Raw genomic sequence first — 26,661 nt, 5'->3', positions numbered from 1 at the left:
ATAACCTCAGAACTTTCTTGTAGGTGAAAACTTACACAAGAACATACCACTACATACTAGTACAAAAAAAGGTTCCAATCCTAAATCTTTGTTTTCAGCTCTAAACAAAAGTTTGTATTGAGATTGCTCAGAAACATTTACCCCCACTTCCATTATGCTGCCATTAAGTCCTAATGCTTTCAAATCAATGTTGTGATATTAAATACAGAATCATCCAATTTAAGTTTGATATCTGATAGGTAGAAATTATCTAAATTAACATTTGGACAAATCCTAGGAAAAGAGAGCCCATAAAATGCCTTAATTCTACTCCTAAACTAATACCTTTGTTTTTGAAAAGCATTCCATATTCGCTTAGCCTAATTTTGCAAACGGGTATTATTTTAAAAGAAAATAATGATCGCTAACACCTATCATCAGCCCCATTTTCTAGCTGTGGAAACTGAGGCCTAGATAAGTGGCCCAGTGTCAGGCAGCAAGTAAATGGCAGAGCTGAGATTTCGAGCCAACTTGATTTCTAGGGTCCAGGCTCTTCACCCCCCCCCATTCTGTCCCCCAAGGGCAGGTCACATTCATCAGAATATTAAGTCCAGAAAATCTACTTCACAACTAAAATAATTTGACCTTCAAGAAAATATTGATGTTATTCACAAGCAAGAAGTCTTTGCTGGAAACATGTTGAGGAACTACATAAAACCTGAGATACCGTATGGGGTAAATCCTGATAATGTTCCTTAGAAGCAGTCTCTTGAGAAATGATTCCTATTAGAATTACAGAACTTTAGGGATAGAAGACTCTGGAACTCAACTCAGTTACTTTATGGGTGCAGCCTAAAGGGGCTGAGTAGTTTCTACCAATACTAAGAATATATCAGGCTATCAATGGCAAATCAGAAGAAAGGGATTCCCCATAGTGCTATTAATTTAAATTATTGCTTTGCTGTGTTTGCATCTGGTTTTCATCTTTCTGAATATGGCCTGGGCCTATCAAGATAAAGATCTGGAACTGGTTAAATAACTATGAAGTCGATTATACATATTTCCACCTGTGTACAGAGTTTCCAAGGTAGATTTAGATCTATTTCTCAGAAACAAATTAATTTAAAAAAATTAAGCCTACGTAAGCTGCAATATTACTTTGGAAAAGATTTATCATTTTAAGTAAATTAGCACAAAACTGAATTTCTGTCTTCTGCATGCTCTCTGCTCATCACCTCTCAGCTGGGCTCCTCTGAGCGGTCTACTCTGGTTTCCTCCTCAGGCTGCACACCCTCTGATTTACCATCCCTCTTCCTCCCGCCAGGAGAATCTCTCTGAAACGCAAGTCCAAGATGATCATCCCTACAAACCATTCCAAGGCTCTCCATACTTTCTATGATGGATTCCCGCTTCCTCAGAACGGCCTCGCCCACCTTCTTCAGCCTGCTTGTCCCTGCTCTCCGCTCTGGTTTCCTGTGCCAAATGCACCCAGCCGAACTGGGCTACTTGCAGAACTCGGGCCGTGCAAGGTCAATGTGCAAAGGTTACTCCTGCTTTCCTTCCCTTTTTCTCTGTCTCATAAACACCTCTTCATCTTTGAAGATGTGGTTCCGGCTTAACTTCCTACGTGAAGCAGGATCTGACACTTCCTACCACCCCCAGTGGTAAAATTAACCATCTCCTCCTTTGGATCCCTGTGAGGCTCATTTGGACTTATTTATACACACTTCTTTGATTACATATTTGTCTTTTCCATTTAGGGTTAATCATCTTTTTGGGCACAGAGCCTGTGGAACCTATTTATCTCTATAGTCCTAACACCTACTATGGTGTTAGGAAGATAGTAGGCACTTAATCCCTGGTTTTGAAAAAAAATGGATGAATGAATGTTGAATAGAAATGGAAGAAGCCCAGAGTTATATGAAAATGGGGATGAAGGAATAACTTTTCAATATGGTTTTGAAAGATGGAAAGGTCCCAGTTTTTCAGAAAATTCAAATTGATTTTGTCACATGCTGTCCTGAAATATTCCACAGCTACTTACGTTTATCTTCATATAAAGTCTTCGATTTCAGGTAGACCTCAGAAGGATCCAATTTCGGGGATCCTGACCTGATAATGCTGGGTGGAAAAGGCATAGGCTGGGGAATGGGCTCATTTATGGCCTCCAAACTTCCTGAATTTTCCTTTTTGTCTGTTTTCTGAAATGGAAAAGGGCCTTACTTAGTATTTTAGAAAACCAGATGGTCGATTAGTTCATAAAACTATTGTGTGAACCAGATGTGTCAACTGATGACAGGTGGGGAGGGGTATGGCAGGGTCAAAGCCACTGCAAAGTCTTGTAGGAATTTACCTTCATAGCTGTGTGTCCTTGGTTAAAACATATTTAACTTAAATTAGAAAAGATTTATACTGCCGTCAACCGAAGGGCCTGAATTAGTCCTAAGTTTACACGATCTTGCCCTTTCCTCCACCCCCAAGACACAAACGGACTTTGCGAAGAAGATGGGCAAGGACATAACCCAGGGCGGCAGCGTGTGGCAAGAGGGGGGCCCCAAGTGAACAGCCTCGTGAAGCTTTTGATCCGCCCCACCTCCCCACTCACTCAATTTAATTCCCAGTGCAGATGTCTGAGATGCCATTCCTGCTCAGAAAATGGAGTAGGAAGTGTTACCTCTAATGCGGGCTATAAAGAGGACACTATGAAAACCCCACATGGCCAATTCAAATACATGAAGGAAGAGCGCACAATTGTGCGGGACAATCTGGTAAGGGCAACCAGGGGCATTATGTTTGTATTTTTCCCATTCTTTCCCGAAATAATAGCCAGGCAAAATGATTTAATAAAATTTGAAAAGAAAAAAAAAAAAGGATCCAATGAACAGCCTGAGAAAATAAATACGGTTTTGAGAAGAGCCTGTTCTTCTGCATTCTTGCCGGGGGAGGCAGATTAGGGATGTCTGTGATAAAACAATAAATGTGGACTAGGATGCAGGAGGGAGTGGGGTGAGGACGGTCACTGCAACGTGCTGTCCCAGAGTCACTGACCCAGACCCCATCAGGTGGCAGGAAGACGAGAGCAGCCTCCTCCTCTCTCCCTGACATGTCCTAGGGTTCTGTCAGAGCAGCGCGAGGTCACTGGTAATAAAACATTAGGGTCACCACGGCTGCACTGGCGTCCATTATGAAATAGAACGGTAGCACGGGAGTTAAAAACAATGACCAGAGGAACCAGAGAAACGTAGAAAAACACAGTGCAATTTTAACTACGTAGGCAAAAAAGTATTTCTGTTCACACTGGTTGTAAGTCTATACAAGTGCAGAATGTTTCTTTCCTGTTGAGCCATAAGACAGCAAATTTGTAGAGGATCCTACTGGGTGGATTAGAAAGAATTCACCCATTTTATATCGGTTGGTCTTTCCTTTAATAGCCTATGGTGGATGGTTATGGAAGCCCATCTTTCCATTGTGAGATGACAGACTCCCAATCAAGCAAACTAGAACTAAATTAGGATTGTATATATAATTGTCTTTATAGCCAGACCCACGTAATTGTGGATATTCTGGCAGCTACACGTCGCCCCAGCCCACTTTCTTTCCTGGCACTGTTTGCTGTACCCTTTTTTAGATCTTATTTGCTATACAGGTCCTTAAATAGGCTACTCAGTTATTCAGAAGAATGCCGAAGAAAACACTGTTACAAGTCTGACAGCCTATCACTTTGATAACAAGCAAATTGAGCACAGAGGCCACAGTTATTCTAGAAAGTCTTGTGCTGTCCATTGTGAGAGGGTTATCTCAGTGTGGGTATTTAATGTCCCCAGGAAATGATGTGACTCTACCGCTCCTTCTCTTTGGGCGTCAGGGAGATGTCACAGGTTTTACTCTCTGCCCTAACGTGTAGCCACTTCCTTACCCTTGCTCCTCTGAAACACAAAGAAAGCAGAAGGACTTCGAGGTGGGCACTTCGGTGTCTTCACGCTTTACCATTTAGAGGACAGGGCTGCTGGCAGTATGGACAGCTAGCATTCGGTAGAAATACTTAACCAGGAAAGCACGCCTCCTCTCTACCTCACATGTTTCCCCAGAGTTTCTGACACAAGCCCAGGGCAGGATGCCTTCTCACTTCTCCCAGTGGATAATCACCACCACAGAGCGCTGCTCTTACGGAGGGGGACACCGTATCGCTCTTGCTGTGTTGGGAAGAAGCATGTGAGGACCACTGTATACTCACCATTTTGGCAGTTTTAGTTGGTGAAGGAGGACCTTAAAAAAAATGAGCCAAATTTTAAAAACAGAGGAAGCATTTCCAGATCACAAATACTGCTCATGTTTATGATAAAACTAGCTCCGACTTTTAGTAGGCTAGTAAGTTCTATGGCCAACACCCGCTGTGTGCCAGGCATTGTACATGTATTATCTCACCTCATTTTTGCGACAGTCCTAAGGCATAAGCATTACTACCACTTTATAGATCAGGTCAATGAAGACTCAAACAGATTACATCACTTCCTCATACCATAGAACAGGTAGCAAGGCAGGAAAATGGCATTACGCCTGTGTGACACCAAACTCTGGTCTCTTTGTTAAAGGTGCTGGAATCCTGGATAACTCTCCAGCACTCATAAAGAGATCCTCCCCTTACTCTGAGCACATTCTACCATACCACCCAGAGAAGAAACAAAAATAGTTCAAAGAAATGAGAAAAGTGAAAAATACCCCAATGAAGTTAAACTGCTCATCTGCCTCAAAAATGAAAACTAAAAGCCAGAGAGAGAACCGTGAAGGGCTAAATTTTATTCTTTAAAATACTAGTCATTCATAGGTAGGGATTTAAGAAAGCCCATCAAAATGCAACTTTATGATTAGTCCTTGGACCTGGATTTATGTCTGCGAGCAGCTCAAGTCAGCTGATGACCCTGGAAAATAAAAATTGTATTTCTCTCACACGAGGACCGTGGGGTTTAATTAACATTTATGGACAGAGACTAAAGCTTCAGAGAAAAGCTTCGTGAGCACAAACTACCATGATTGGTTTACAGAGCGACTGCACACCATCTAACATTTTGCTTATTCACAGAGATGCTAGCTCTTTCAAAACATCCTCAGCACATCACAGAGGCCCAGATGAAGAACCACCGGTGGAAAGCGTCAATTTCTATTACTGCCATCAACAGAGAAAATGAAATTAAGAGGATATATTTCATGTGAAGAAGCACAATACTGTGACTCTCTCTAATCACAAAAGCCATAAATCAGATTTTAAAAAGAATATAGAGGGAAGAAAATCCATAATGGACACAAACGAGACCACTAATGACTAAAAAAACTGCTGCAAAAGATACTGCTTATGGAAGCAGTCAGAACCCTAAGGAAAAGGCACACTAATTACCAGCTAAGTCTGCTGGGGAAAAAGAGATTCTGCCCTGGAAGGAAGGACGATTAACAGATACAAATGCATGAACAATGAAGATTTTTCCTTGTGCTTTTACTCACCTCCTCTTAAGATAAGCAATGGTACATCTGCACCTATTGGAAATTGCTTTAGCACCTCTACCACTTGGAGATGTGTTAAATTCTGCACATTTTGATGGTAAATTTCCTTAATTATATCCCCTTTCTGGAGGCCTTGACACCACTGACTATCCAATATCATTTTGACCTTCTGTCCTGTTGGGCTGTCAGCAATTGCAAACCCAAAGCCTTTAGGGCCCTTAATCAGAGGGATAGTCACTAGTTCGGGCTGGGAGCTGCCCGATGATGCCAGGGATGCTCGCTGCTCGCTTGGATCCGATGGCCCATTGAGACGGTCACCGATCAAGGTGGGTCCTGGCTTTCCATTCTGGTCCAGGACCACTGCTCCTGACTTAAAATCCTGAGTATTCATGCAAGTCTCTCCCTTGGTTAATGACTGTCCATTGATGACAGGAGTAGCAGCAACAATGTCCACAACAGGATCTTCATTGTCATCAGGAAGTGGATAACCACGGCATAGGGTGAGGTTGACATACTGATTGACAGGTACCAATTGAAACATCTGGACAACATCTGCATGGGTGTGACCAAGGACACAGCTGCCATTGATGTCTACAATAACATCACCTGTTAAGACATAATCGTATTAAAAATATTAAAACCACCAAGTAAGTTAATGTTTTGTTGGGGTAGGGTGGGACAAAAATAAATTTATCATCTAACTTTGAATTCTGGAAACCTCTTACTATTCATCAACTGCTGAAAAGATAGATTTTGAACACAGACACGTCATTCTCCCTTCTGTGGTTCTTCTCTAAAAAGAATATAAATGTATGAAACCTTAATTATCCTTGCAGCAAAGAGTGATGACCTCAAGCTCAAGGGAACCATTTGAAAAAAAAAAAAACTGAATTCATACTGTCATTGTTAGTATATCCTCTGAGTCATACCTAGGCGGCCACACAAAGCCAGGTTCGTGGCAGCAGGTATTCAGTACATAGAAGAGGAGCAAATAACTCCATCAGCTACTTGTACAAACAGGCGATCTTTCAATACCACCTTCTATTTCTTGATTTTAAGAGGCCAGTAATTACAGGGTACTTAAAAATTCATTCTAGTTTGAAGAATGTAAGGCTGAAGATTAGAATAATGTGACGTTGTTCCTTTGACATCTTTCTTAATCGTAGAGATTTTCAATTTATTGTAATTTCAGATTTCAAAAGGAGAAACAAGCAACAAGAGAATCCAACACAAGCAAAGAATGTATTAAGACTGAAAAGTCAACTAAACGAATTCTTGTAGAAGTTGGTTTTGCTTTCCTGATTTTACATTATTACGACACTTTGTGGCAGAATCATTATTATTTGACATTCATCAGTGGTGAATTTTTTTAATGCAGCCTTAACTTTAAAAACCTGCCCTCTAATGTCTCATCTGTTTGCTGCTTTTATTTGAATATGATTATTTAAAAGGTTATTGCCAAATAAAGGTGCTTTAATTTGTTCTGATTGCATGTGGGCCTGAAAAAAATCAACATAAATGGTATTTAAAAACAAACACTAAAGTGTGCAGAAATGCGTTTCATAATCTAAGATGACACAGAAATCAGACTAATAAGAAACAAAGTCTAGACTTTCCCTCCCCTAGTAAAAGTTAATTCCCATGGAAGTATTGTATTGCTATGCAAATCAGACATCAGTTTTAGACAAATCTGCATCTATATTATGAAACCCTGACAGCACATTCAACAGGTACCGAATGTGTTTTGTGGACAAAATGTTAAAAAAAAAAAAAAAGTCGAAACTGAGAGCTTAAAAATTTTTACTAGTAATTTTACTCTCTAGTTTGTTAATCTTACAAAGTCATAAAGAAGAGCGCAAATAATTTTCCTTATAACTTTTGATTATTTTAACTTTTCTCGTTTTAAGTCTTAAGTCTCTTGTTTTAAGCTTCGTGTTTTAAGTCTTGTTTTAAGTCTTAAGTGGGAAAGCATAATATGAGAGATGCCATATCCTAAATGAAAATAAGTTGATATGTGCCATCAAAAATACCATGGCAGCTGAATCGTCCAAATGGGAGGACACATTTGCATTAGCAAACGGTCTAAGAAGCGACCTTTAGTGGCATAGTAACATCCTCCTAGGAAAAAGTGCTCAAGCCTCCCCCATAACTGTAGCCATTCTTGAACTTCCGTTAACCCCCTCAGCCCTAAAAACTGTCAGCCATATAAAAATACCTAACAATTACCAAGACTTAGGGAAAACTATAAAAAGGACAGATTTATATGGCTCTCTAAAAATGGTAATTTCATGTTTATAATTCTTAACATAGGAGTTTAATTTTACTAACAACCACAGTAAGACTGAGGAAGCAAAAACCAAACCAAACCAAATCAAACAAAACAAAACTGGGGAAAAAAACTGGGGGACATCATTCGTTCGCTATCACCATAAACATTGCAATGGGTCATTTTTCAAGAAAGATTATAGGTCCATGTTAGATTGCTCCCAAAGTACCCTACATCATCGAAGAAAAACTACCAAACAATTCTCTGAGATGATTAATCAATCTTTATCTTAGCACACTCGAGGAGTTATCTCGAGATGATACAAATTACTCAAAAAAATCAATACATTTAATATGCTTTCTCTAGCCGTACTCTTATAAAAAATGGCTCTCCTCAAAACTAGTATGCATTGAATTTAGAGGATAAACTATTTTAATACAGGAATCTCCCTCCCCGGTAGTGTAATCTAGTTCTCTCTCTCTCTATATAAGTGATATGGATATGTATATATAGTTATTATATACATAAATACATATTTATTATATATCAGTTTTATAAATATATATGTAAACTAAACCTTTTCACCGTAGTTCTTTTTTAAATTTAATTAATTAATTAATTTTTTTATTATGTTGTCAGTCATCATCACTGTAGTTCTTATTACAGCATCACTGCTCTTCAAATCTTTCTGAGAAATTCATTACCTGGTGCAATTTTCCCATCCTGAGCTGCAGGACCATCTTTCAGCACATTTTTTACTTGTAAAAACTCATCAGGCCTATCTCCACCAATAATGGTAAAACCAAATCCCATTGTGCTTTTCTTCAATGACGCTCGAATAAGAATGCCCTTCAGCTGGGAGGGATCTCGAGTAAAGTGGGATTTTTCCATATCTGTACCAAAATGAGAAATGCGTTTGAGAACAAAAATAAAAACAATGAACATGGCCCTCAAAGTCAACCTTTAAGAGAATCTATATGACTTAAATATAACAAACCATAAAGGGAAGCACAATAGAGAAGAATCTAGTGTAATTAAACAGAATTTAAATTCATAAACTATTAAAAAAAACTTAGCCAATGATGCAGGTGTCTCTTATAGGCCTCCTCTATGTTATTTGAAAGGTAAAAGCACCTACTTTATCACCCCCTCGTTACTTTGTTCGTACTTTTTCTCAACCCAAAGAGTCCTTCATATGAAGTCAAAATGATGCACTCGCGGGACCACCTTTATTATTAAATTCCTGAAGGTCTTGGACACCATTCAGCTGTACATTTCATTTAAATAAGCATCTACTGAGCTCTACTTGAGAAAAACACTATTCTGGGAGGATGAAGGCAACTGTCACACGCTTATGGAAAAGAATATACTGAGATATACTGAGAACTTTTTAAAATTCACAACTCAGGCTTTCCGCAGCCTTCAGTTTGTATCTGATGAAGGCATGAATTCCTGAACTATCAGTAAATAGCTTCATGTTTCTTTCCCTTTTACTCGTCGTGTTCAGTGAATACTTTGGGAAGAAAGCAAACACAGCTCTACTGAAAAGCCTGTTTTTAGAGGTTTCCTCAGATGATCCTAAAACTGAAAGTGATCCATATTTGCAAATAATGAATTTTTACAACTCCTTCTCTTTCCTCTCCTTTCCTCTCTGGCTGCATTAGGGCACTTTTGAGAACCGTGAAAAGATCTAATTGTGCGATTAATAACGTACAAAAAGCATTGTTTAAATTAACTTTTAAAAAGATGGTCTAACATTTGCTGCCAAATATTTAATAGTTTTATTGAGATATTATCACATATGATAACTGAGCCACTCAAAGTGTACAAGTCAATGTTGTGCAACCATCACTTAATTTTAGGAACCCCCTGCCCCGAAATCCCCACGCCCGTTAGCCACTCCCCATTTCTCCCTCACCTGCACTCATACACCCTAGTGTTAGGCAATCACTAAGCTACTTTTTGTCTACAGCTCTGCCCAATCTGGATATTTCATATAAATGGAGTCATGGAATATGTGGTCTTTTGAATGATTTCTTTCACCGAGCATCATGTTTTTGAGGTTCATCTGTGTTTTAGGATGTGTGAGTACTTTATTCCTTTTAATGCCAAGTAATATTCCACTGTAGGGACATACGCATTTTACTTATCCATTTTTCAGTTAACGGACAGCTGGGTTGTTTCCACTTTTTGGCTGTTACGAGTGATGCTGCTATGACCGTTCATGTACAAGGTTTTGCGTGGACATACATTGTCATTCCTCTTCTGTACATACTAGGACTGGAAGGGCAGCAGTTACCAATAAACCTACAGTAACTGTTTAACGTGTCGAAAAACTGCCACACTTTTCCAAAGAGGCTGCACCATTTCACATTTCCACCGGCATCTATGAGGGCTCTGATTTCTCCGTGGTGTGGCCCACGCCGGTTACTGCATGCTCCCCGGTTCTAGCCGCTCTAGTGGGCATGAGTGGTATCTCGCCGTGGTTTTGGCACTCATTTCCCTAGTGACTTCAACCAACACAGGTGACGTGTTTCATACAGAGCTCACCCTCAGCACTAGTATCGAGCCCAGAGTTATCTGTGTATAGCTGCTGCTGGCCCTCGTGGCGAAGGGTTCTGAGAGGCACACGTTAAAGCCTGTTGCCAGTTAGAAAGGAGTCATCTTTGGGGCTGCCCCATATGGCGGCAGGGACTGAGCAGTGTAAACAGTTCCCTCAAGAGGCAGGGATGACCTGAAGATACTGACAAAGGCAGGCTTGCGGTGGGAGTAGGTCTACTTTATTTGACCTATTCTTCCCAGTTTTGCTGATCTCTTATAAATAAAAGCACTTGACACGAAATAAAGAAATAAATAAATAAAGGCAGGCAGGCAGGCAGGCAAGAAGGAAGGAAGGAAGGAAGGAAGGAAGGAAGGAAGGAAGGAAGGAAGGAAGGAAAGAAGGAAGGAAGGAAGGAAGGAAAGGAAGGAAGGAAGGAAGGAAGAAAAGGAAGGAAGGAAGGAAGGAAGGAAGGAAGGAAGGAAAATAAAGAAAGAAAGAGAAGAGAAGAGAAAAAGAAAAAGAAAAGAAAAGAAAATCAGCTATTTTGGGCTTCTCAAAGTGGAGGACTAGATTCCAGACGGTAGTGCATTGACCAGCGTAGACACTATTTTGGGAGGCCTCTCAGAGCTTGGCCAGCCAGCCTGCTCCTGGTGATTTCTCTGTGTACTGCTGAGCTGAGCTCTTGTTGAGCCTCTGACATTCCAACTAGCCACCAGTCTCTGAACAAATATTACTTAAAAAATTATTTGCCACATTCAAAGCCCGTTCAGTTGTGTAAATTGATTACGACTGCCCACTGGGGTCGCCTACCAGGTTGTGGACAAGACCATCTGCTTAATGACCGTGTACGTAGGCAATTGAGGACAAAATCTGATGAAATGTACCTTTCTCATTTTTAATTGTGATACTTCAAATATTGTGATACTTCTGGTGAGCTATCTCACACTCTGGTCCTCGTGAATGCTGGAATAAGACTGGCTCCTGAGGGCGGAACTAGAAAATCGGCATATGATGGATGAGATCCAGATGTTCAAAGGGGGAAGGGGAGTTTTGGCTAATACCTAATTTTGCAAAGTATTAATAAAACAGCCCAAGCTAATGAGAAATTGGTCAGAATTAGGTCTTATCAGAATTAAACACAGAAAAGGAAGAATAAGAAAAGCACAAAGAAACTGTCTTTGATTCTAAAATACCTGATTTTAAATCCAAGCTGTGGGATTTAGTTGAGTGATCTTAGAATGTTATTAGAACTTTTAAAGTCTCAGTTTCTCTATCTATAAAATAGGGATAATAGTACCTAATTCATGGGATTGTTACAGGGATTAAACTAGGTCAAGCATCGAAAGCACAGGCAACAGGGCCTGACAAACAGTAAGTGCTCAATAAATGTAGATGAGCACAAACACATACATCCTGGCTCAGAAACTTGAGTACTCCTGTCCTTGTGGCAAGCATCTCCTTAGAATGGATGCATCCAATGACTGTTAACCAGATGCCATGGAGGCATCTGAGTGGGGACCATAATATTAATAACCTTGCAGAGATATTTTGAGTCTTAGATAAGATGATGTGTATGACACATCCAATCAAGTACCTGACCCAGTATCTCAATAAATGGTAGCCATCATTCTTCAAGAACTAGCATAACTTCTATCACTTCTAGGAAGTTTTTCTTGCCCTCTCCACAGCCAGATTTAATTTCTCTCTCCTTTGTTCCAACTCTCTCCTTTGTTATGTCTGCTATCATACTGTACTAAAATTAGGTGTCTATTTCCCTGCCTAAATTGTGAGCTCCTGAAAGAAAAAGGCTGAGTCATTATTCTCCTTTTAATGCCCAGCTCACAGGAGAGTGCCTGGTTATCCAAATTAATAACACACACACACACACACACGCACACACACACACACACACGCTCCCCGCCCTCAAGGGGCTTAGAGTTTAGTGAGGGAGAGAAGATCTCCCTTGATATGTTTCATGAAGACATGGGCATTCAGGAACTATATGTTATAATACGAAGAACTCTGAATTTAAACTCAGTAAAACTAAGTGCAAATTCTGGCTTGACACTCACTATGATTTTGAGCAAAAGGCTTCTCTTTACTAAAGTCTCAGTTTCCTTATTTGCAGGGGGGATTCATGTTTCTCTCCACTTAGTGTCCTCTGTCTACCCTCTTTCAATCAAAGCTATCAAAACCGTTGACTGTACCCCATCTCTACTTCGTCACCCACCATTCCCTCTCCATTCTACTGCATTTTTACTTCTTTTCCATTTGCTTTTGCAAATGACCTCCACATTGTCAACCTCAGTGTATATTTTTCAATTTCTGCCTTCTGGACTTTTCAGCAACATGGGACATAAACACTCAACTTCTTTTTGATACTCACTCCTTCTAGTGGCTGCCTCCCCCTAGAACCTCATCTCTTATTACTACCCCACAAATACTCTATGTTCTAGCCATTCCTCTCTGTTCTCTGGGCCCTGGACCACCCTTTCATGCACCTATGGTTTTATACATTCTGTTCCTTCTACCTGGCATGCCTTCTTGCTTCTCTAAAATTATCATCCATCTGATTTAACTTTTCCTGACACTTTAAGATCCACTTCTACTGTGTCCTCTGCTTTGAAAGCTCCTCTGTGTCCTTGACTTTCTCCACCAAAGGAGAGGTGAGCACTCCCTCCTTTATGCCACCTATTAATACGTTTCTATTAATACAACATGTACATCTCTACTAATAACAATGAAAGCTAGTATTTATTGGCCACCATTTGCCAGATAGCATTGTAAGCACTTTCCACGTATTAATTTGCATGCTCCAAACCACCTTAAGAGGTAAATACTATTCCTATTCCTATTTCATAGATGAAGAAACAGAAGCACAGAGTTTTGGGAACTCATCCAAGGTTACACATTTGAGATTCACACCTGCTCCACCCTCTGGACATTTAACTGCTCTCCGAGGATGGCACCTAATACCATATATGGTAACCATTAATTTCCTGCATCAGAATGTGAACTCTTGAGGGCAAGACCTTTCTCAGTCCTAATCGTTTTTGAATATCATGTGACTGGCAGAGCACTAGGCATACAGTAGGTGCTCAAAAATATTTGTTAAATAAAAATGCTTGCTAAATCAAATGCAAAACTTAAGTGACAGGACTATGCTTTTGAAGAAGAGCTATAAGAAACAAGTGCTTCTCTAATGGACAACAGAAGTGAGGAGTCTACTTGATTAGTACAGTATGACCGTATAGACAGAACCCTGGTTATTGGAATAGACAGAAGAGGGGGAAGAGATGGGAAGTGATGAACAGAATGTAAGAAATTCCTGGGCAGCTTTTTCAAAATACACATGGTTAGGTTCATCAAAATGTTAGGACCTATGTATTTTCAAAATATTCCCCAAATGATCCTGAATTTACTGATGCCCTGCCACCCCACTTGAGAATCAATGATACAGGCAAATAATATGGTGGATTTATGCCAATCAGTTAATAAAGAACCCTGGATGGTTACAGACATTAGACCTAAGCATTACCTTGGGAGAAACTCATAATGGATTAGAGATCTCAGACTCTCCTGGCCTGAAACACTGAGAAACAATGCAATCTTTATGTTACAACCTCAAGACCATAACAAAGCTATTTAATACCTTTTGCCAACAATTTCACACTTTCCATCTAAGCAGCATGGGAAAATCACAGTATTCTCAAAATGTTTAGATGTTTTATTAAGATTATTCCCTATCTTTAGAGTGACAAAATTAGACATTCTCTGTTGAACCTCAACACCTCAACAATAAAAAGTTCAAACTTATTTTCATTAATTCAGTATATAAATTTCACAAGGCATTCTTAGAAGAAAAGATTGAGGAACATGTTCTACCTGGTTTTGAAGACCCAGTATCAGCCTGTCCTAACTGCTTTTTCCTTTTGGCTTCCTCCACTGGATTTTCAAACTGGGTTTTCTGGTTAAGGTGACTGTAAAATGTAGAAAAACAGGCATTTCAGTTTAAGATGAAAGAGTTACATTATTTTTGAATAGACTGTTATACCATTCCATCCCTGTAGGTTAAGGGGCAAACATATATCTCTAGACTATGGAACTCAGAGAGGCTGAAAGATGGTAGGGGAAGGACTTTTGGCAACTAAAGAAAGGCCCATGGAAGATGCCTAGAAGTGAAAGCTGCTGAAGCATTCACTATTGCTTCTGCATCGAGGTACCCAATGGAGCCAATAATAGTTTTCAAAACCGTAGGAGACGCCCTCACATCTAATGCAATCAGAACAGTTGGTAATGGATCAGTTCATTTTCTAAAAGGCAGTTAATGGTAGGAGAATTTTAATTCAAGTTTCTTTAAAATGAAGCAGCTGTAAAGATGCTTTTGGAAAAATCTGAGTATAGAAGCTTTCTTGAATTTTACTATTATTTTTCCAACTGACTCACCCACATCAGTTAAGCAGAACAACTAAGAAAGAGATTTGCTTTTACCAATTTGTATTGTAGAGCAACTCTTCCACACTCAACTTTTTTCATAATTATATAATAATTAAAATAATTATGTAATCATAATATAAATTTAACTGGTATTTCTGATTTGGGAGCATTCACAACTGCCTTGGAAAGCACACAAGTCTGTGAGGGAAAGCAGAACAGCATGCGGAGACCAAGGGTGAGCAATTGGCTAACAGTCAATACATGATGGGCAACAGGATATTTCACCAGGGAGCAGAGCACTGGTTGGTCTGGCGAATCAGTCAAAGGAGAAGTTGGCTAAGAATGCAACTACTGAACAAAAGTTATTTAAATAGGTTCTGATACAGAAGCAATGGGAATTACATTCTAGCACTTCCATGGTACAAATATATTTCAGCCAACTGATAGCATTTTCCAGTAGAATCCATTTTAAGGAGAAGTGACATTAGCAAATACCAACAATTAAACATCAAATCATGAGAATCTCAGATTATGACTGCCTTTAGATAGGCTGAATATTGCAACAATTTGCATACAAATAGTCATACAACTTGGATAATTACTTGGCCATCTGTGAACATTAATGGTGGTGATGGAGGAGGGTAGCAAGGACCCGTCAGGGCAATGAATGCTGGTTTTCTCTATGTCATTTAGGCTTCTAGAGCATTATTAACTCTGCAACAGATGTAGTTATTTAGTTTCAGAATTCTAAACATGGCAAGTTCCACTTGAAATTCTTTGGGTTGCGATTTCACTAAAACTCAAGTATGCTTCTGCTTCCTACCAAGGGGAGCTTTTAAACTGTTAAACCCTCTGGGAAAATGGAGATCTTTGGTATTAACTTAGGGACCATTTTAAACATCATTTATTAGGTACTGACATTTTACATATTCTTGAAAATATAAAACCACCAGAAAGTGACACTTAGAAAAGAATAAACCTGTTTAGAATAAACCCTGGCTCGCTTTAACGTCATCAGTTGGAATGACTCATTTTGCCACCTAGGCATTAAAACATAAAAAGCAGTAATTTGTATTTATACTCTTCGTAATGTGTGGGAGAGGAGAGTAGAAGTCTGCAAGTGAGTAATCTCTTTCCTGAAAATTCTTTGACAAAAGAATGTAAGATTTTAGTGCAGGGAGTAATTGCATCTGTCACCTTAAACTACTTAGATTAAAATGCTACCCAAATCACAAAACAAAACATAAAATTTAAAACATTCTCCTTTTCATTTACTCATTATATTCACAATATTGTTAAGATGTAAGAGATTTTGTTTTCCATATAACTAGCTATGGGAAGTAAGACAGGAGAATCTCACAGATTACTGGAAAAATTAAACAAGGGAAGCAAAGAAGCATGACTCAATATAGGATATATAACTTGGAATTCCATCTGCATTAACATTTTGTGTATAATAGGTGGATTTTAAAAATTCACCTCCACAAACAAAACCCTTATTCTTTCATGACGAATTCGAGATAGTCAAGCAGATGTATATTTTGACTCTGAAACCTAAGCACATCAAGACATTTAATGCAATACAAGAAGACAACATTTCTAAATATATAAGCATTCTTATAGAAGGCCTGCAATTAAATTTTTGGAACAATTTTATTTTCAAAAATAAATTAATCCAGGGCGCCTGGGTGGCTCAGTAGTTAAGCGTCTGCCTTCAGCTCAGGTCATGATCCTGGAGTCCCGGGATCGAGTCCCGCATCGGGCTCCCCGCTCAGCAGGGAGTCTGCTTCTCCCTCTGACCCTCCCCCCTCTCATGTGCTCTCTCTCAAATAAAATCTTTAAAAAAAAAATAAATAAATTAATCCATTTCAGAATCTCACGCCCGAAAATAAACACTTGCAAAGAAAAAGTGCCATTGCAGTTGGTGCTACTACTCCAAACCTCTGCCAAAGGCAATCGTTGTGCCATCTGGTTTGACAAAGTGAGACAGCCAAAGAGTAGCCATTCAAGTAACAGCTTTGCATCTCCATCGGTAAACTCACTGCAGATTACTATGGTCGGGATTCAAAACCTGACTAATCTGGGAATCAAGCCACACTCCATAGCTCAGCTGACTCCATACTAATGTGCATCTTGAGTACAGCCTGCTCTTTCTTAATCTAATAAATTACCCTCCTGTAAAATGAGCTCGTTCTGGGAACAATCACACAAAATCATGTTGCTGCTCTTGCCCCTAATTCAGGCTATTTTACACACACTCCATGACCTGGGAGCAGGTCACTTCAGGATTCGCCCTGAAGTTGCTTCAACATGATATCTTTGCTTAATGAGAACCAGATCATTTAGCCCAAGATTTTATAACAGGCAAACAACTTTCACCTCTTGACCATGTATTCAAATTTACTTGGAATGGACAATAAGAGAATGAGAATCATTACTGCAGAAATGTTCAGCAGTGTCAATGGCAATTAATAGTTTACTGAAGCCAAATTTAAACAGACTAAACAGCTAGGGGGGAAAATCCCACAAAACCTTTCCAGTTGGCCCGCCAATAGTCCTTTGACTGAGAAATGATTGTTTCTTTAACTAAATATGCTTTAGAAAAAAACAACAGCAGCAATGAAAGAGCTATCTACTTTTCACATGACACTACCAGCAAGACATTAACACAATGAAAATAAAATTAGCAGAGCCTTCCAAAGGAACCAAAGTGTTAACAAGGTGAAGTTATATACCTAAGGGTCAAACTGAGTTGTTTTCCTAGGGTTCAAGTTAGATTTTAAGAAATCATTCCAAAACTCTAGCCACAGGGACTCAAAGAACAATCTACACATCAGAATAAAGACTAGATGTACACTTGAAACAAATGTGACATTGTGTGTCAACGATACTTCGTTAAAAGAAAAAGACCAGAGTTACAACAGGAGTCAGAGATACTTACTATAGGGATAAATACTAGGAAAGGGCATTTGTTTACACCCAAAAATTGATGAAAAATTAATAAGCAACCATAAAACTAGAAGATTCCCATGTTTGCTACTTTTTCAGGTAATGATATTTGGCCTTCACTACCTCAGCAGTAGGTCCAGACTCCTAGTTTCTAGGTACATAGTAGCAACATTTCTGATGGCAGTTATTTGCCTAAGGTCAAAATTCTACCTATAGCATTTGGAAAGAAAGCAATCCCTCATCATAACAACGTCGCAATTGGATAAATGAAGAAAAGGGAAAGAAAAATCCGAGGACACTGATTTCTCTAACACAGGCAGGTGTTCGGTGCTCCACTCCGACATATACTTATGTTTAAATTTAACCGTAACAGCTGTGTAAGAAGCAACTCTCTTCCCCCGAAAGTGTTCCTTGATTAACGCCCTAAAAGACAGTACACTTCTAATCCTGTACTCCAAAACTTTGGATCATTATGGTTCACTGCCCTTAGAGTCCTTTGAGGCCTTCATGACCAAATAGCTGTCTGTGGTGTTGGAAGTGACCTTAACATTTCATCTAGTCCATGCCCTCATTTCAGTTTTCTATATACTATTTTTCTCTTTAGATGCCGTGGTAATAATGGTAACCACTTCCAGCTATTCATCAGCGTGGTAACTTCCCTCTTGCTCTATTTACTTCAAAGCCAACTTCTGGGGAGCCCAGACCCACTGAAGTAAATGCTCACTGCCCCTACTTCTAATTCCTCTAGTGGAAAAACTTGAAAGCTGGATTGTGGAAACATAAAGTGTTGTATTCGGGTGATTCCCTAAAGCTGTACAGTGAAGGGAAAACGTTTGGGAGAATAGTAACTGAGGTAACAAACTTACTCGACATAGTATGTCCCATACTGAGGGTCCTCTATTTTCTCCCAGCCATAAGGAAGTTCTGGAAAAAAAAAAAAAGGAAATGGAGTAAAAAGCCAGATTCGAAACCAACAGAGAAGAATTCACCACGAGTGAATTTCAGTGTCTTTTATTTCATGACACTCATATTTGGGAGACTGGCAGAAAGCTGAGGACTCGCTTTCAAACAACAAATACGGTTTGAGTTTGCGTGGCTTCTTCAATAGCTAGTGAGTGTCTCAGCAAGTAATTAGGAGCCCAGGACAAAAGATGACATTCAACTCAAAAGTGTTTACCTGAATCAGAAGCCAGAAAAAGGTTAATTATTTAAAAAATCATCTGGTGTAGATCCTTCATTTAAACAGCTTGATATTGCCGGTGCAAGACACACTTAACCCTCCAGCTCAGTACAAGCAGCAGCTACTTGTTCCATTTTTCCATGTATAAATAAGACTTGTCAATTATTTCTGTTATTCTGCCCCACTCCTCCCCCTAAAAAAAGTCCAGCCTTGGATTTTTTTCATTTCAGGTAAGCAACTGAGGTTTCCTTAAAATCTAAGAAAATACCTACTCTCCCTTGCCTGAACTTGACTTGAGTTTTGGGAGGAAAATGTGGAATAACTACCACAGTGCCTTGTGTAGAATCCATATTTGTGTCTGGTAACAAAGAAATATCTTACATAGGATTATTACATATTACTCATTCCAAGTAACTGACCAATGAAATATACCAAGAAAAACTGAAGGTAGCTGAATTTCTGATAGCTTAAAAAAAAAAAAAAAAATTCTGGTCTCTCCAATAGAAACTGACCCTGTCAAGAAAGAATCCTCGTTTCCTTCCCGCTCTGTTTTCCAAGTTAAGGCTTCAGAAGAATCATTTTATTAGACATGGATTAAGTTGGCAGGAATGTTCTTAGCAGGTGGTTTTAGTGCTAACAATTTATACACAGGAGCCCAGCAAGAAGGAGTTTTTTTTTTAAACCCACAGTTACACACTATGATGGTCCATACTTTCATTTTCAATTTCTTTTAAAGTGTTTTCCTCCGAGGATGAAACGCACACACACATGCAATATATGCTAGACAGCAAATAGGCTTAGATTATATCCAAAGATTTATTAATTCTCTCCTACTTAGCCGCAGTTTTGATGCACTGACTTTGTAAGTAAAAATGTCATTGTGATGAAGCTGACAAGCTATACAAACTGTTATGCTCCAATAAAATTATTTCACATTCAGAATAAAAGGAGAGAATAAATGACTAGCCTCTTGATGAAAGCTCTGAATCACCTTCACCCCTTTTTTTCCATCATATTTTTCTGCCTGTGTGTGTGTGTGTGTGTATTGATTGACTGGTGGTTTTGAAGCTTGGTGGGTTTTTGTGGTTTTTCCTTTGAAGGACCTGGCTGAAATGTCTAAGGTGGAAAAGATGGAAACAGTTGAAAATGGCTATGTGAAAACAGAATAAAACAGCTGCGAAGAACTGGGACACACTTCAGTTCACTTTGATCCTCCGCAGCTGTGAAGCAAGTAACTGTCAATTCAGCAGGTATAATATTTTATGATCAGGTAACTGTTATGGGGAGAAGAGTATTTGTTGGATTATATCTGTAAAAAACATGTTCTTTAATAATATTACCAAAGCGTTACCATTAAGGATCCTCCATGAAAGAGATTTTTTTCTGTAATAGAGAGTTTCTTGAAATAGCATGGGAACTGAGTAGTGCTGAGTGAGGATGGATCCTATTACTGCACCACAACTGGATTTATCCTATGTCTTTAGAAGTTTGGAGAGCTACAAGAACTGTAGAAACCATCTGGTATCTAAAAAACTCACTAAAAAGAATGTATTAATACTTAATAAGGATAAAAGATCAACATAAATATATTTCAGCATTCATCTGGAAGTTGCTTCAGCATTTTAATTAGCACATAACAGATAAAGCACATCCCTTTTTTTAGGCGAGTAAATAAAATGGTAATTTATCTTCTGGGTTACTTTTAGTTATGGCTTTAATCCTTTACCACTGATAGCATTAGCCAGTTTTCTGCAGGGCAGATTAACGAGATAAAGAAGTGGTTATTATTTGCCCATTCAAAATAAAGTTAATAAAAGCAAAACTAAAACACCCAGCAATTTTATACACTATCCAGTGCGTCAATTAATTCACTGGCTTCCTTCCCTTTTTTTCCTCTCTCTCTTCCTCTTTTCTTCTTCCTTATGCAAGAATAATTAGAAACACAACACAGTTCTTGAACTCAAAAAGTTCACAGTCTAAGCAGAAAGGCAGAAAAGATAAATTACATAATAAAGATAAACACCAGCTTCTGGGGGGGTGGTGTGCAGAGGAATGACATCACTTGCCTGGTAAACTAGCAAGAAAGCCTTCTAAAAGAGGGTGATGCTTGAGCAGTCTTAAAGGATGATTTGGAAATGGGGAGAAGGGGGCCATTCCAACAGGTCAAAGAGCGCTGAGGGGTTAAGAATGGGTGGCATTTTCAGTAATTAGAAATAATTTGATAGGACTGGAGTGAAGGTTGTCTGCAAGGTGCTTATCTTATAAGCAAGCACCAAATCACAAGGAGTGCCAGTTAAGGATTGCGATCTTTATTTAGATGACAGTGGAACCGATTATGCTGGACAAAGGCAAAATTAAATTTATATTTGAGAAAGATTATGGGCAGCAGTAACAGAGGATGGAATAGATGGCATGGAGAATAAAGACAGACAAATAATAAAATGGATAATAGCCTAGACAAGGAGTCACGAAGGCCAGAACTAAGGCAGTGGTAGATGGAACGGAGAGAGAGAATGTTTATAGAAGTCAGAGTAACAGGACTCAGTGATGACCTTGAAGCCTGAAGGAGGAAAAGAGAAGAGGAGGCCAAAATGATTCCCAGGTTCCTGGCTCTTCTGGCATGAAACGGGTACGTTATCAAATATTGACTGAATACCTACCATGAGAATAGCTCTGGGAATAGGAAAGCAGTATTAATTTGGATTTAGAGGCATTTAGGGGACAAATAATATGTAAAAAGTGCCTAGTACAGGCCTCAGCACCAGTGGACACTCAAGAGATGGCAAGCATTTAAAAGTCAGAACTGAGAGAACAAAATGAGGAGGATACGGTGAGGAGAAATTTGAGGATGGGAACCAGCTGGGGCCCATTGAACTGGGAGGATGTGACGTCACTGTTGAGGGCAGAAGGGGAGGGTATACAGAAGACTGAGCTCAGTTTGGAGGTAACACATTTGAGGGGTCTATGGAACATCCTGGCAGAGATATCTCACAATTTCATGGAAACAGAAACCTGGTCTTCAAAAGAGCAATGTGGGAAGATAAGGATTTGAGAGACACTGCGTTTAAAAGCCACAGCAGAGCATGGAGCACTGGGTCTTATAGGCAAACAATGAATCATGGATCACTACATCAAAAACTAATGATGTACTGTATGGTGACTAACATGACATAATAAAATTAAATTAAATTTAAAAAATAAATGAATACAAGCCACAGCAGGGGTGCCTGGGTGGCTCAGTCAGTTAAGCATCTGCCTTCAGCTCAGGTCATGATCTCCAGGTCCTGGGATAGAGCCCTGCATCTGGCTTCCTGCTCAGCAGGGAGTCTGCTTCTCCCTCTCCCTCTGCCCCTCTCTCACCCCTGCTCATGTGCTATCTCTCGCTCTCTCAAATAAAAAAATAAAATCTTAAGAAAAAAAAAAAAAAGCCACAGCAGTGGACAAGATCACTAGGATAAATTGTGAACAGAATAAGGTAGAGAACAGAACCTCAGGAGTGTTCACAATTTAAGGAGCAGATGGAGAAAGTAAGAATAGTCAGGGGAAAGGGTGTCAAAGAAGACAGGGGAGGAGAGTGTGGTCAACACTAATACATGCTCTGTAAAGCTATGAGAACCAAAGGGCTGAAAAGAGACCATCAAATCTGGCAAACAGGAGGCTATTCATGACCTTAAGACAAGCACTTTCACTGAAAAGATAGGGGGCAAAAGTCAGCATATTGTAGTAGTGGGAGGGAAAACAGGAGGTGAAGTCCTCAAGAAGAGATGACTTTCTTTTTTTTTTTTTTTTTCTTTTGAAACTTGGTTGTAAAAAAATTAGTTGAGAACTGGCAGGAGTAGGGTCAAGAGAACATGTATTTATCTACTATTGAGAGAGGAAAGACCTAACACCATATCTTTCTGGGCTAGAAGCCAGAGCATTCTCCCCAAAAGCTGATTCAAAAGGAAAAACCATTTCTGGCAATATCAAGCAGCTGGTTGGTTCTACAGCCAATGAATTTATCTTTGTTTCCTCTTGCCCAAATAATATTTTTCTTATTTAAATATATGAATTGCAATTGTTTTCTCATTGTGGAGCGGTAGTCAGTTGATAATTCTTTTTTATCATTCTCTAAGCTCCACAATACCATCAGCATTTAATACTTTTTAGCCTTTAGTAAAAATGGAATCTTTCATCATAAAAGAGGTGAGCTGGGTATAAAATGGATTCCTGATGTTGTATTTTTAAGATAACTATTTAACCAAAACACTACTTATTTTATTTGAATGAATATAGATATGTACATCAATTAAACCATTAGAGATAGCATCAAGATACAGTTGGGTTCTGAATATCAGAAGACTAGGAAGGAAAAGGGCAAGTTGTAGAAACTAAGGTTTTTCTAGAAGATCTTAAATGTTTAGCAGAATGCAAGCAATAAGCATCTTCAACTACAAAAACTTACATTTAAAATGTCTTCATTATTATTATCCCTTACTGAGCATCTACTCTGCAAAGCACTGTGGAGATCACCAATGTTAAGTCAGATATAGCGTACTGGGACAGAGCATACCGTGGGGCCATTTCCCCCACTCAGGGAGGAGACCAAGTGCACAGTGGAAGTGGTAACAGTTGGCTGAGCATCAAACAAATAGGCTCAGGGGTCCAAACTGTGGGGTTCCCACAGTAAGTACAGGGGATGTGAGGAAGGCATACCCAGTTGTGGGGATGGAGAGTAGCCCTTCTATCAAAAAGTTTTGAACATTCTTAGAATACTAACTGCAACTGTATTGCTTAGGTTGCTTAGGTTGACCATATAATGTACTGTCCACTTTTGAGAGTAAAAGGGGACACTATTATTAATTATGCTGGGACAAAAGGAATAAGCTGGGTTAGTCCTGGGCCAACCAAGACATACTGTCACCTTTAACGTAAAGAGCATTAAGGGGACACACTCACCCAATTTTTCAAATTTCCATAGAGGGGAAAGAATGGGAGAAACAGTCTAGTTTCTCTGAGCCCCCTTCCTTTCTTCTCCAAGGAAGAATGTCTATCTTATCTGACTGGAGAGTTTTAGAAATGAATTCAGTACGCTTGGCTCAGGGCCTCTTGAGTTCCTTCACTGTTGCCTGCAGAGAGTGCAGTTCGGTCTGATTTGCCATGCCTGCCTTAGGGGAGGAGGACCTAGCTGATCAGAGGCCAGAGATTGAGTGCTGAAGGCTGCTTCCTACAGGGGTAAAATACCAGGAAGCCCACGTAGATGCAGAGCTAGCATTCTAACTCAACCCTCTGCTTCCTGGGTCTTATTTCTCTATTGACTCCCAACAAGTGAACAAAGACAGACTTACTATTTATGGCCTCCGCCCAGAACTTCATAGAGATTAAAAAATATTTTCAAGAAGGAGACTGAAATAATCTGTGGGATAGAGTAGCTTCTTTCCATTTCTTCCTTTTCCTTCTCCCCTCCTTCCAAACATTTAAGCCTCTACTGAAGGGATAGGTAGATGAGTGAGACAAAATCATCGCTCCTACAGAGTGTATGTATCTAGTTACGCTGCAATGTTAATACATGCTCCAGTAGAAATATGTCATATGGTACTGTTGAGCACAGAGAAGAGAACATCTAATTCTGACCTGCAGAGAATGACAGAGTGGGTGACAAAGAAATTAGACTCTAGAACTGAGCTTAGGAAGATGAGTAGGTCTGAGCCAGGTGGACACAGGGAGCGAGTGAGTCTTGTTCCTGGCCAAAGAGATGGGCACGTGGCAGAGGCAAAGACAAAAATGATGTCATATTTGTGACATGAAAATACTTGGGGAAAAAAAAAGAAAATACTTTGAAAAAGAAATACAGAATATGGTTCAATTGTAAACTAGACTTTATTCTGTGACTGTAGGGAGCCATTATAGGTATCTGAGCAAGGGAGAGGTATAAGGCAGTTATATTCTAGAAAGATTCATAGCCAATGTGGCCAAAGGTTTTGGATCATGTAGCCTTATCAGCAAAACATTTAACATGTACTTCCAAGATGTATATGGTTATTCATAAATATCTGTCCCATACTCCTACTACTATGTACATAATAAAACATATACGAAACAGGAAAAAAAGGAGATAAAGACGAAATGAATAATTATCAATTTTACCTCAATGTGGTTTTAAAAAGCTCACATGAGGTATATGAAGCATCAGGTCTCTGCTGTTTACTTACTGTTTGTTTGGGCTTGCATATTTGTATTATCTTCAACAGGCAGTATCTTTGCAGAAATCTTTTTAAGCCACATTTCAGTTGTGTGTGAATTAAAAACGAAATAACAAAGTCTATATATCCCCTTAACTGGGCACAAGTGAACTGTAAAACTTTACAGTGCCCTTGACAAAAGTAATGAAGCTACGTCCACTTTTCCCTCAAGACACTCTGGGTGCTGCACGTGATCATCTGACATACAGAATGAGAAAGAACGCGTTGTCAATCTGTATGTAAAATAGTAGAGAAACTTATTTTTTTTTCCCAGTAGGAACATTACGGAAAATAAGTTCTAACATTTTCTTCCTGTACATCAATAGATAATTTGAGCACCATCATTTTGGACACCACCAGCATAAAGAACATATTGAAGGAGGAGAAATGACTGCAGGACAAGATGACCAAGAATAATTTAAGTTTGTGGTGACTGGAGGGATGGAGGAAGATTTAAAAGAAAAAAGATCTTAAAGATATAAAAGCATATGGATAGACAGCTACGTGAAAAAGCCAAAATGGCAAAATGCTCATTGTAATATCTCAGTGGTGGGCAAATTACTATAAAATTCTCTCAATTTTTCTATATATTAGAAAATTTTCATACTAATATATTGGCAGACTATGGAGAAAAAAAGAAAAAGCAACGGGGATTGGGAACTGTATAGGGAACAGAGCAAGAGGAGAGGAAGAAGAAGCAAATCTGCCTCCGATCATCTGGCCCAGAGGACTATAAGCATGGCATGTATGCCAGAAAGAGGGATGGGTAGGGGGTGACTTTAGAAGAAAGATGTCAGTTTAGTTTTAAATATGTGTATTAGAAGTGCTACTAGGGCAATTTTTTTTTAAAGTCTCTACGTGTTTTTGGTTTATGGAGATAAAGTTAATACAAATTATGTTTTAAAATTTAAAAAAATAAAAATTAAAAAATTAAAAAAATCTCAAATGCAATAGGAAATACAGAAACAGAATTCCAAACAGGACAATACTAGAGATTCAATAATGGGCCAGCTATAGTAAATTAATAATTAGAGCTCTGACAATAAATTCATTCTATAAGGGAAAACAGGAAAAGGCAGAGAACTGAACTGGAATGATCAGTGTGCAGGAAAAGGCATGAAGACCAGCAAGACAGACGTGCCTGCGAAGGCTAACACCACATTCACAGGCTTAAAAAAGTCAAATTTTCTGGTATTACATATTCTAGTTTACCTTGACTGTAGCTGATTTCACCATACGGAACTTGCTGATGAAAGCCTTATAGACAAGCGCGGTATGTTATTAACATCCGACAAAATACAAGAGATCTTAAGTGCTCGTTCAGTTATAAAAGAAAAAATGAGTGTGGGCAATTGCATGTGCCTTCCTAACCGCCGCCCCAAACAAGGTGGAGAATATATTCATCATTCCAGAGAGTTATTTCAATTCACCCACTTCCCCATTCTCTGCCTCATTTTCCAACTTCTATCAGCATAGATGAGTCTCCCTGTTCTCGGACTTTAATTAATGGCTAAGTGAGTACCCATTCTTTTGTGTCTGGCTTCTTCTATTCAGCAAGTTTCTGAGACTGTTGAGGATTATCAACAGTTTT

At 39.1% G+C, this 26,661-nt stretch overlaps 1 protein-coding gene across 5 annotated transcripts in view; it reads right to left on the bottom strand.

Moving 5' to 3' along the window:
- Positions 1–26,661, bottom strand: part of MAGI3 (membrane associated guanylate kinase, WW and PDZ domain containing 3) — a 230,754-nt gene that overhangs the window by 30,167 nt on the left and 173,926 nt on the right. For 4 of the 5 annotated variants that reach the window (XM_031016887.2, XM_006728471.3, XM_006728472.3 and 1 more), the window contains 6 exons: positions 18,536–18,593; positions 14,169–14,263; positions 8,446–8,634; positions 5,476–6,081; positions 4,214–4,245; positions 2,024–2,180 (listed from right to left, as the gene is read on the bottom strand). In XM_031016887.2, coding sequence (XP_030872747.1) covers positions 2,024–2,180; positions 4,214–4,245; positions 5,476–6,081; positions 8,446–8,634; positions 14,169–14,263; positions 18,536–18,593 — 1,137 coding nt within the window. The remainder of the gene's footprint in view (positions 1–2,023; positions 2,181–4,213; positions 4,246–5,475; positions 6,082–8,445; positions 8,635–14,168; positions 14,264–18,535; positions 18,594–26,661) is intronic. The other variant, XM_081815695.1, reaches the window with a different exon arrangement.

The sequence above is a fragment of the Leptonychotes weddellii genome, chromosome 4 (genome assembly GCF_054177405.1).
Source record: "Leptonychotes weddellii isolate Sample4059 chromosome 4, ASM5417740v2, whole genome shotgun sequence".
Taxonomy (NCBI): Eukaryota; Metazoa; Chordata; class Mammalia; order Carnivora; family Phocidae; genus Leptonychotes; species Leptonychotes weddellii.
The sequence above is the reverse complement of the archived record's forward strand: the minus strand, read 5'-3'. Positions and strand labels throughout refer to the sequence as shown.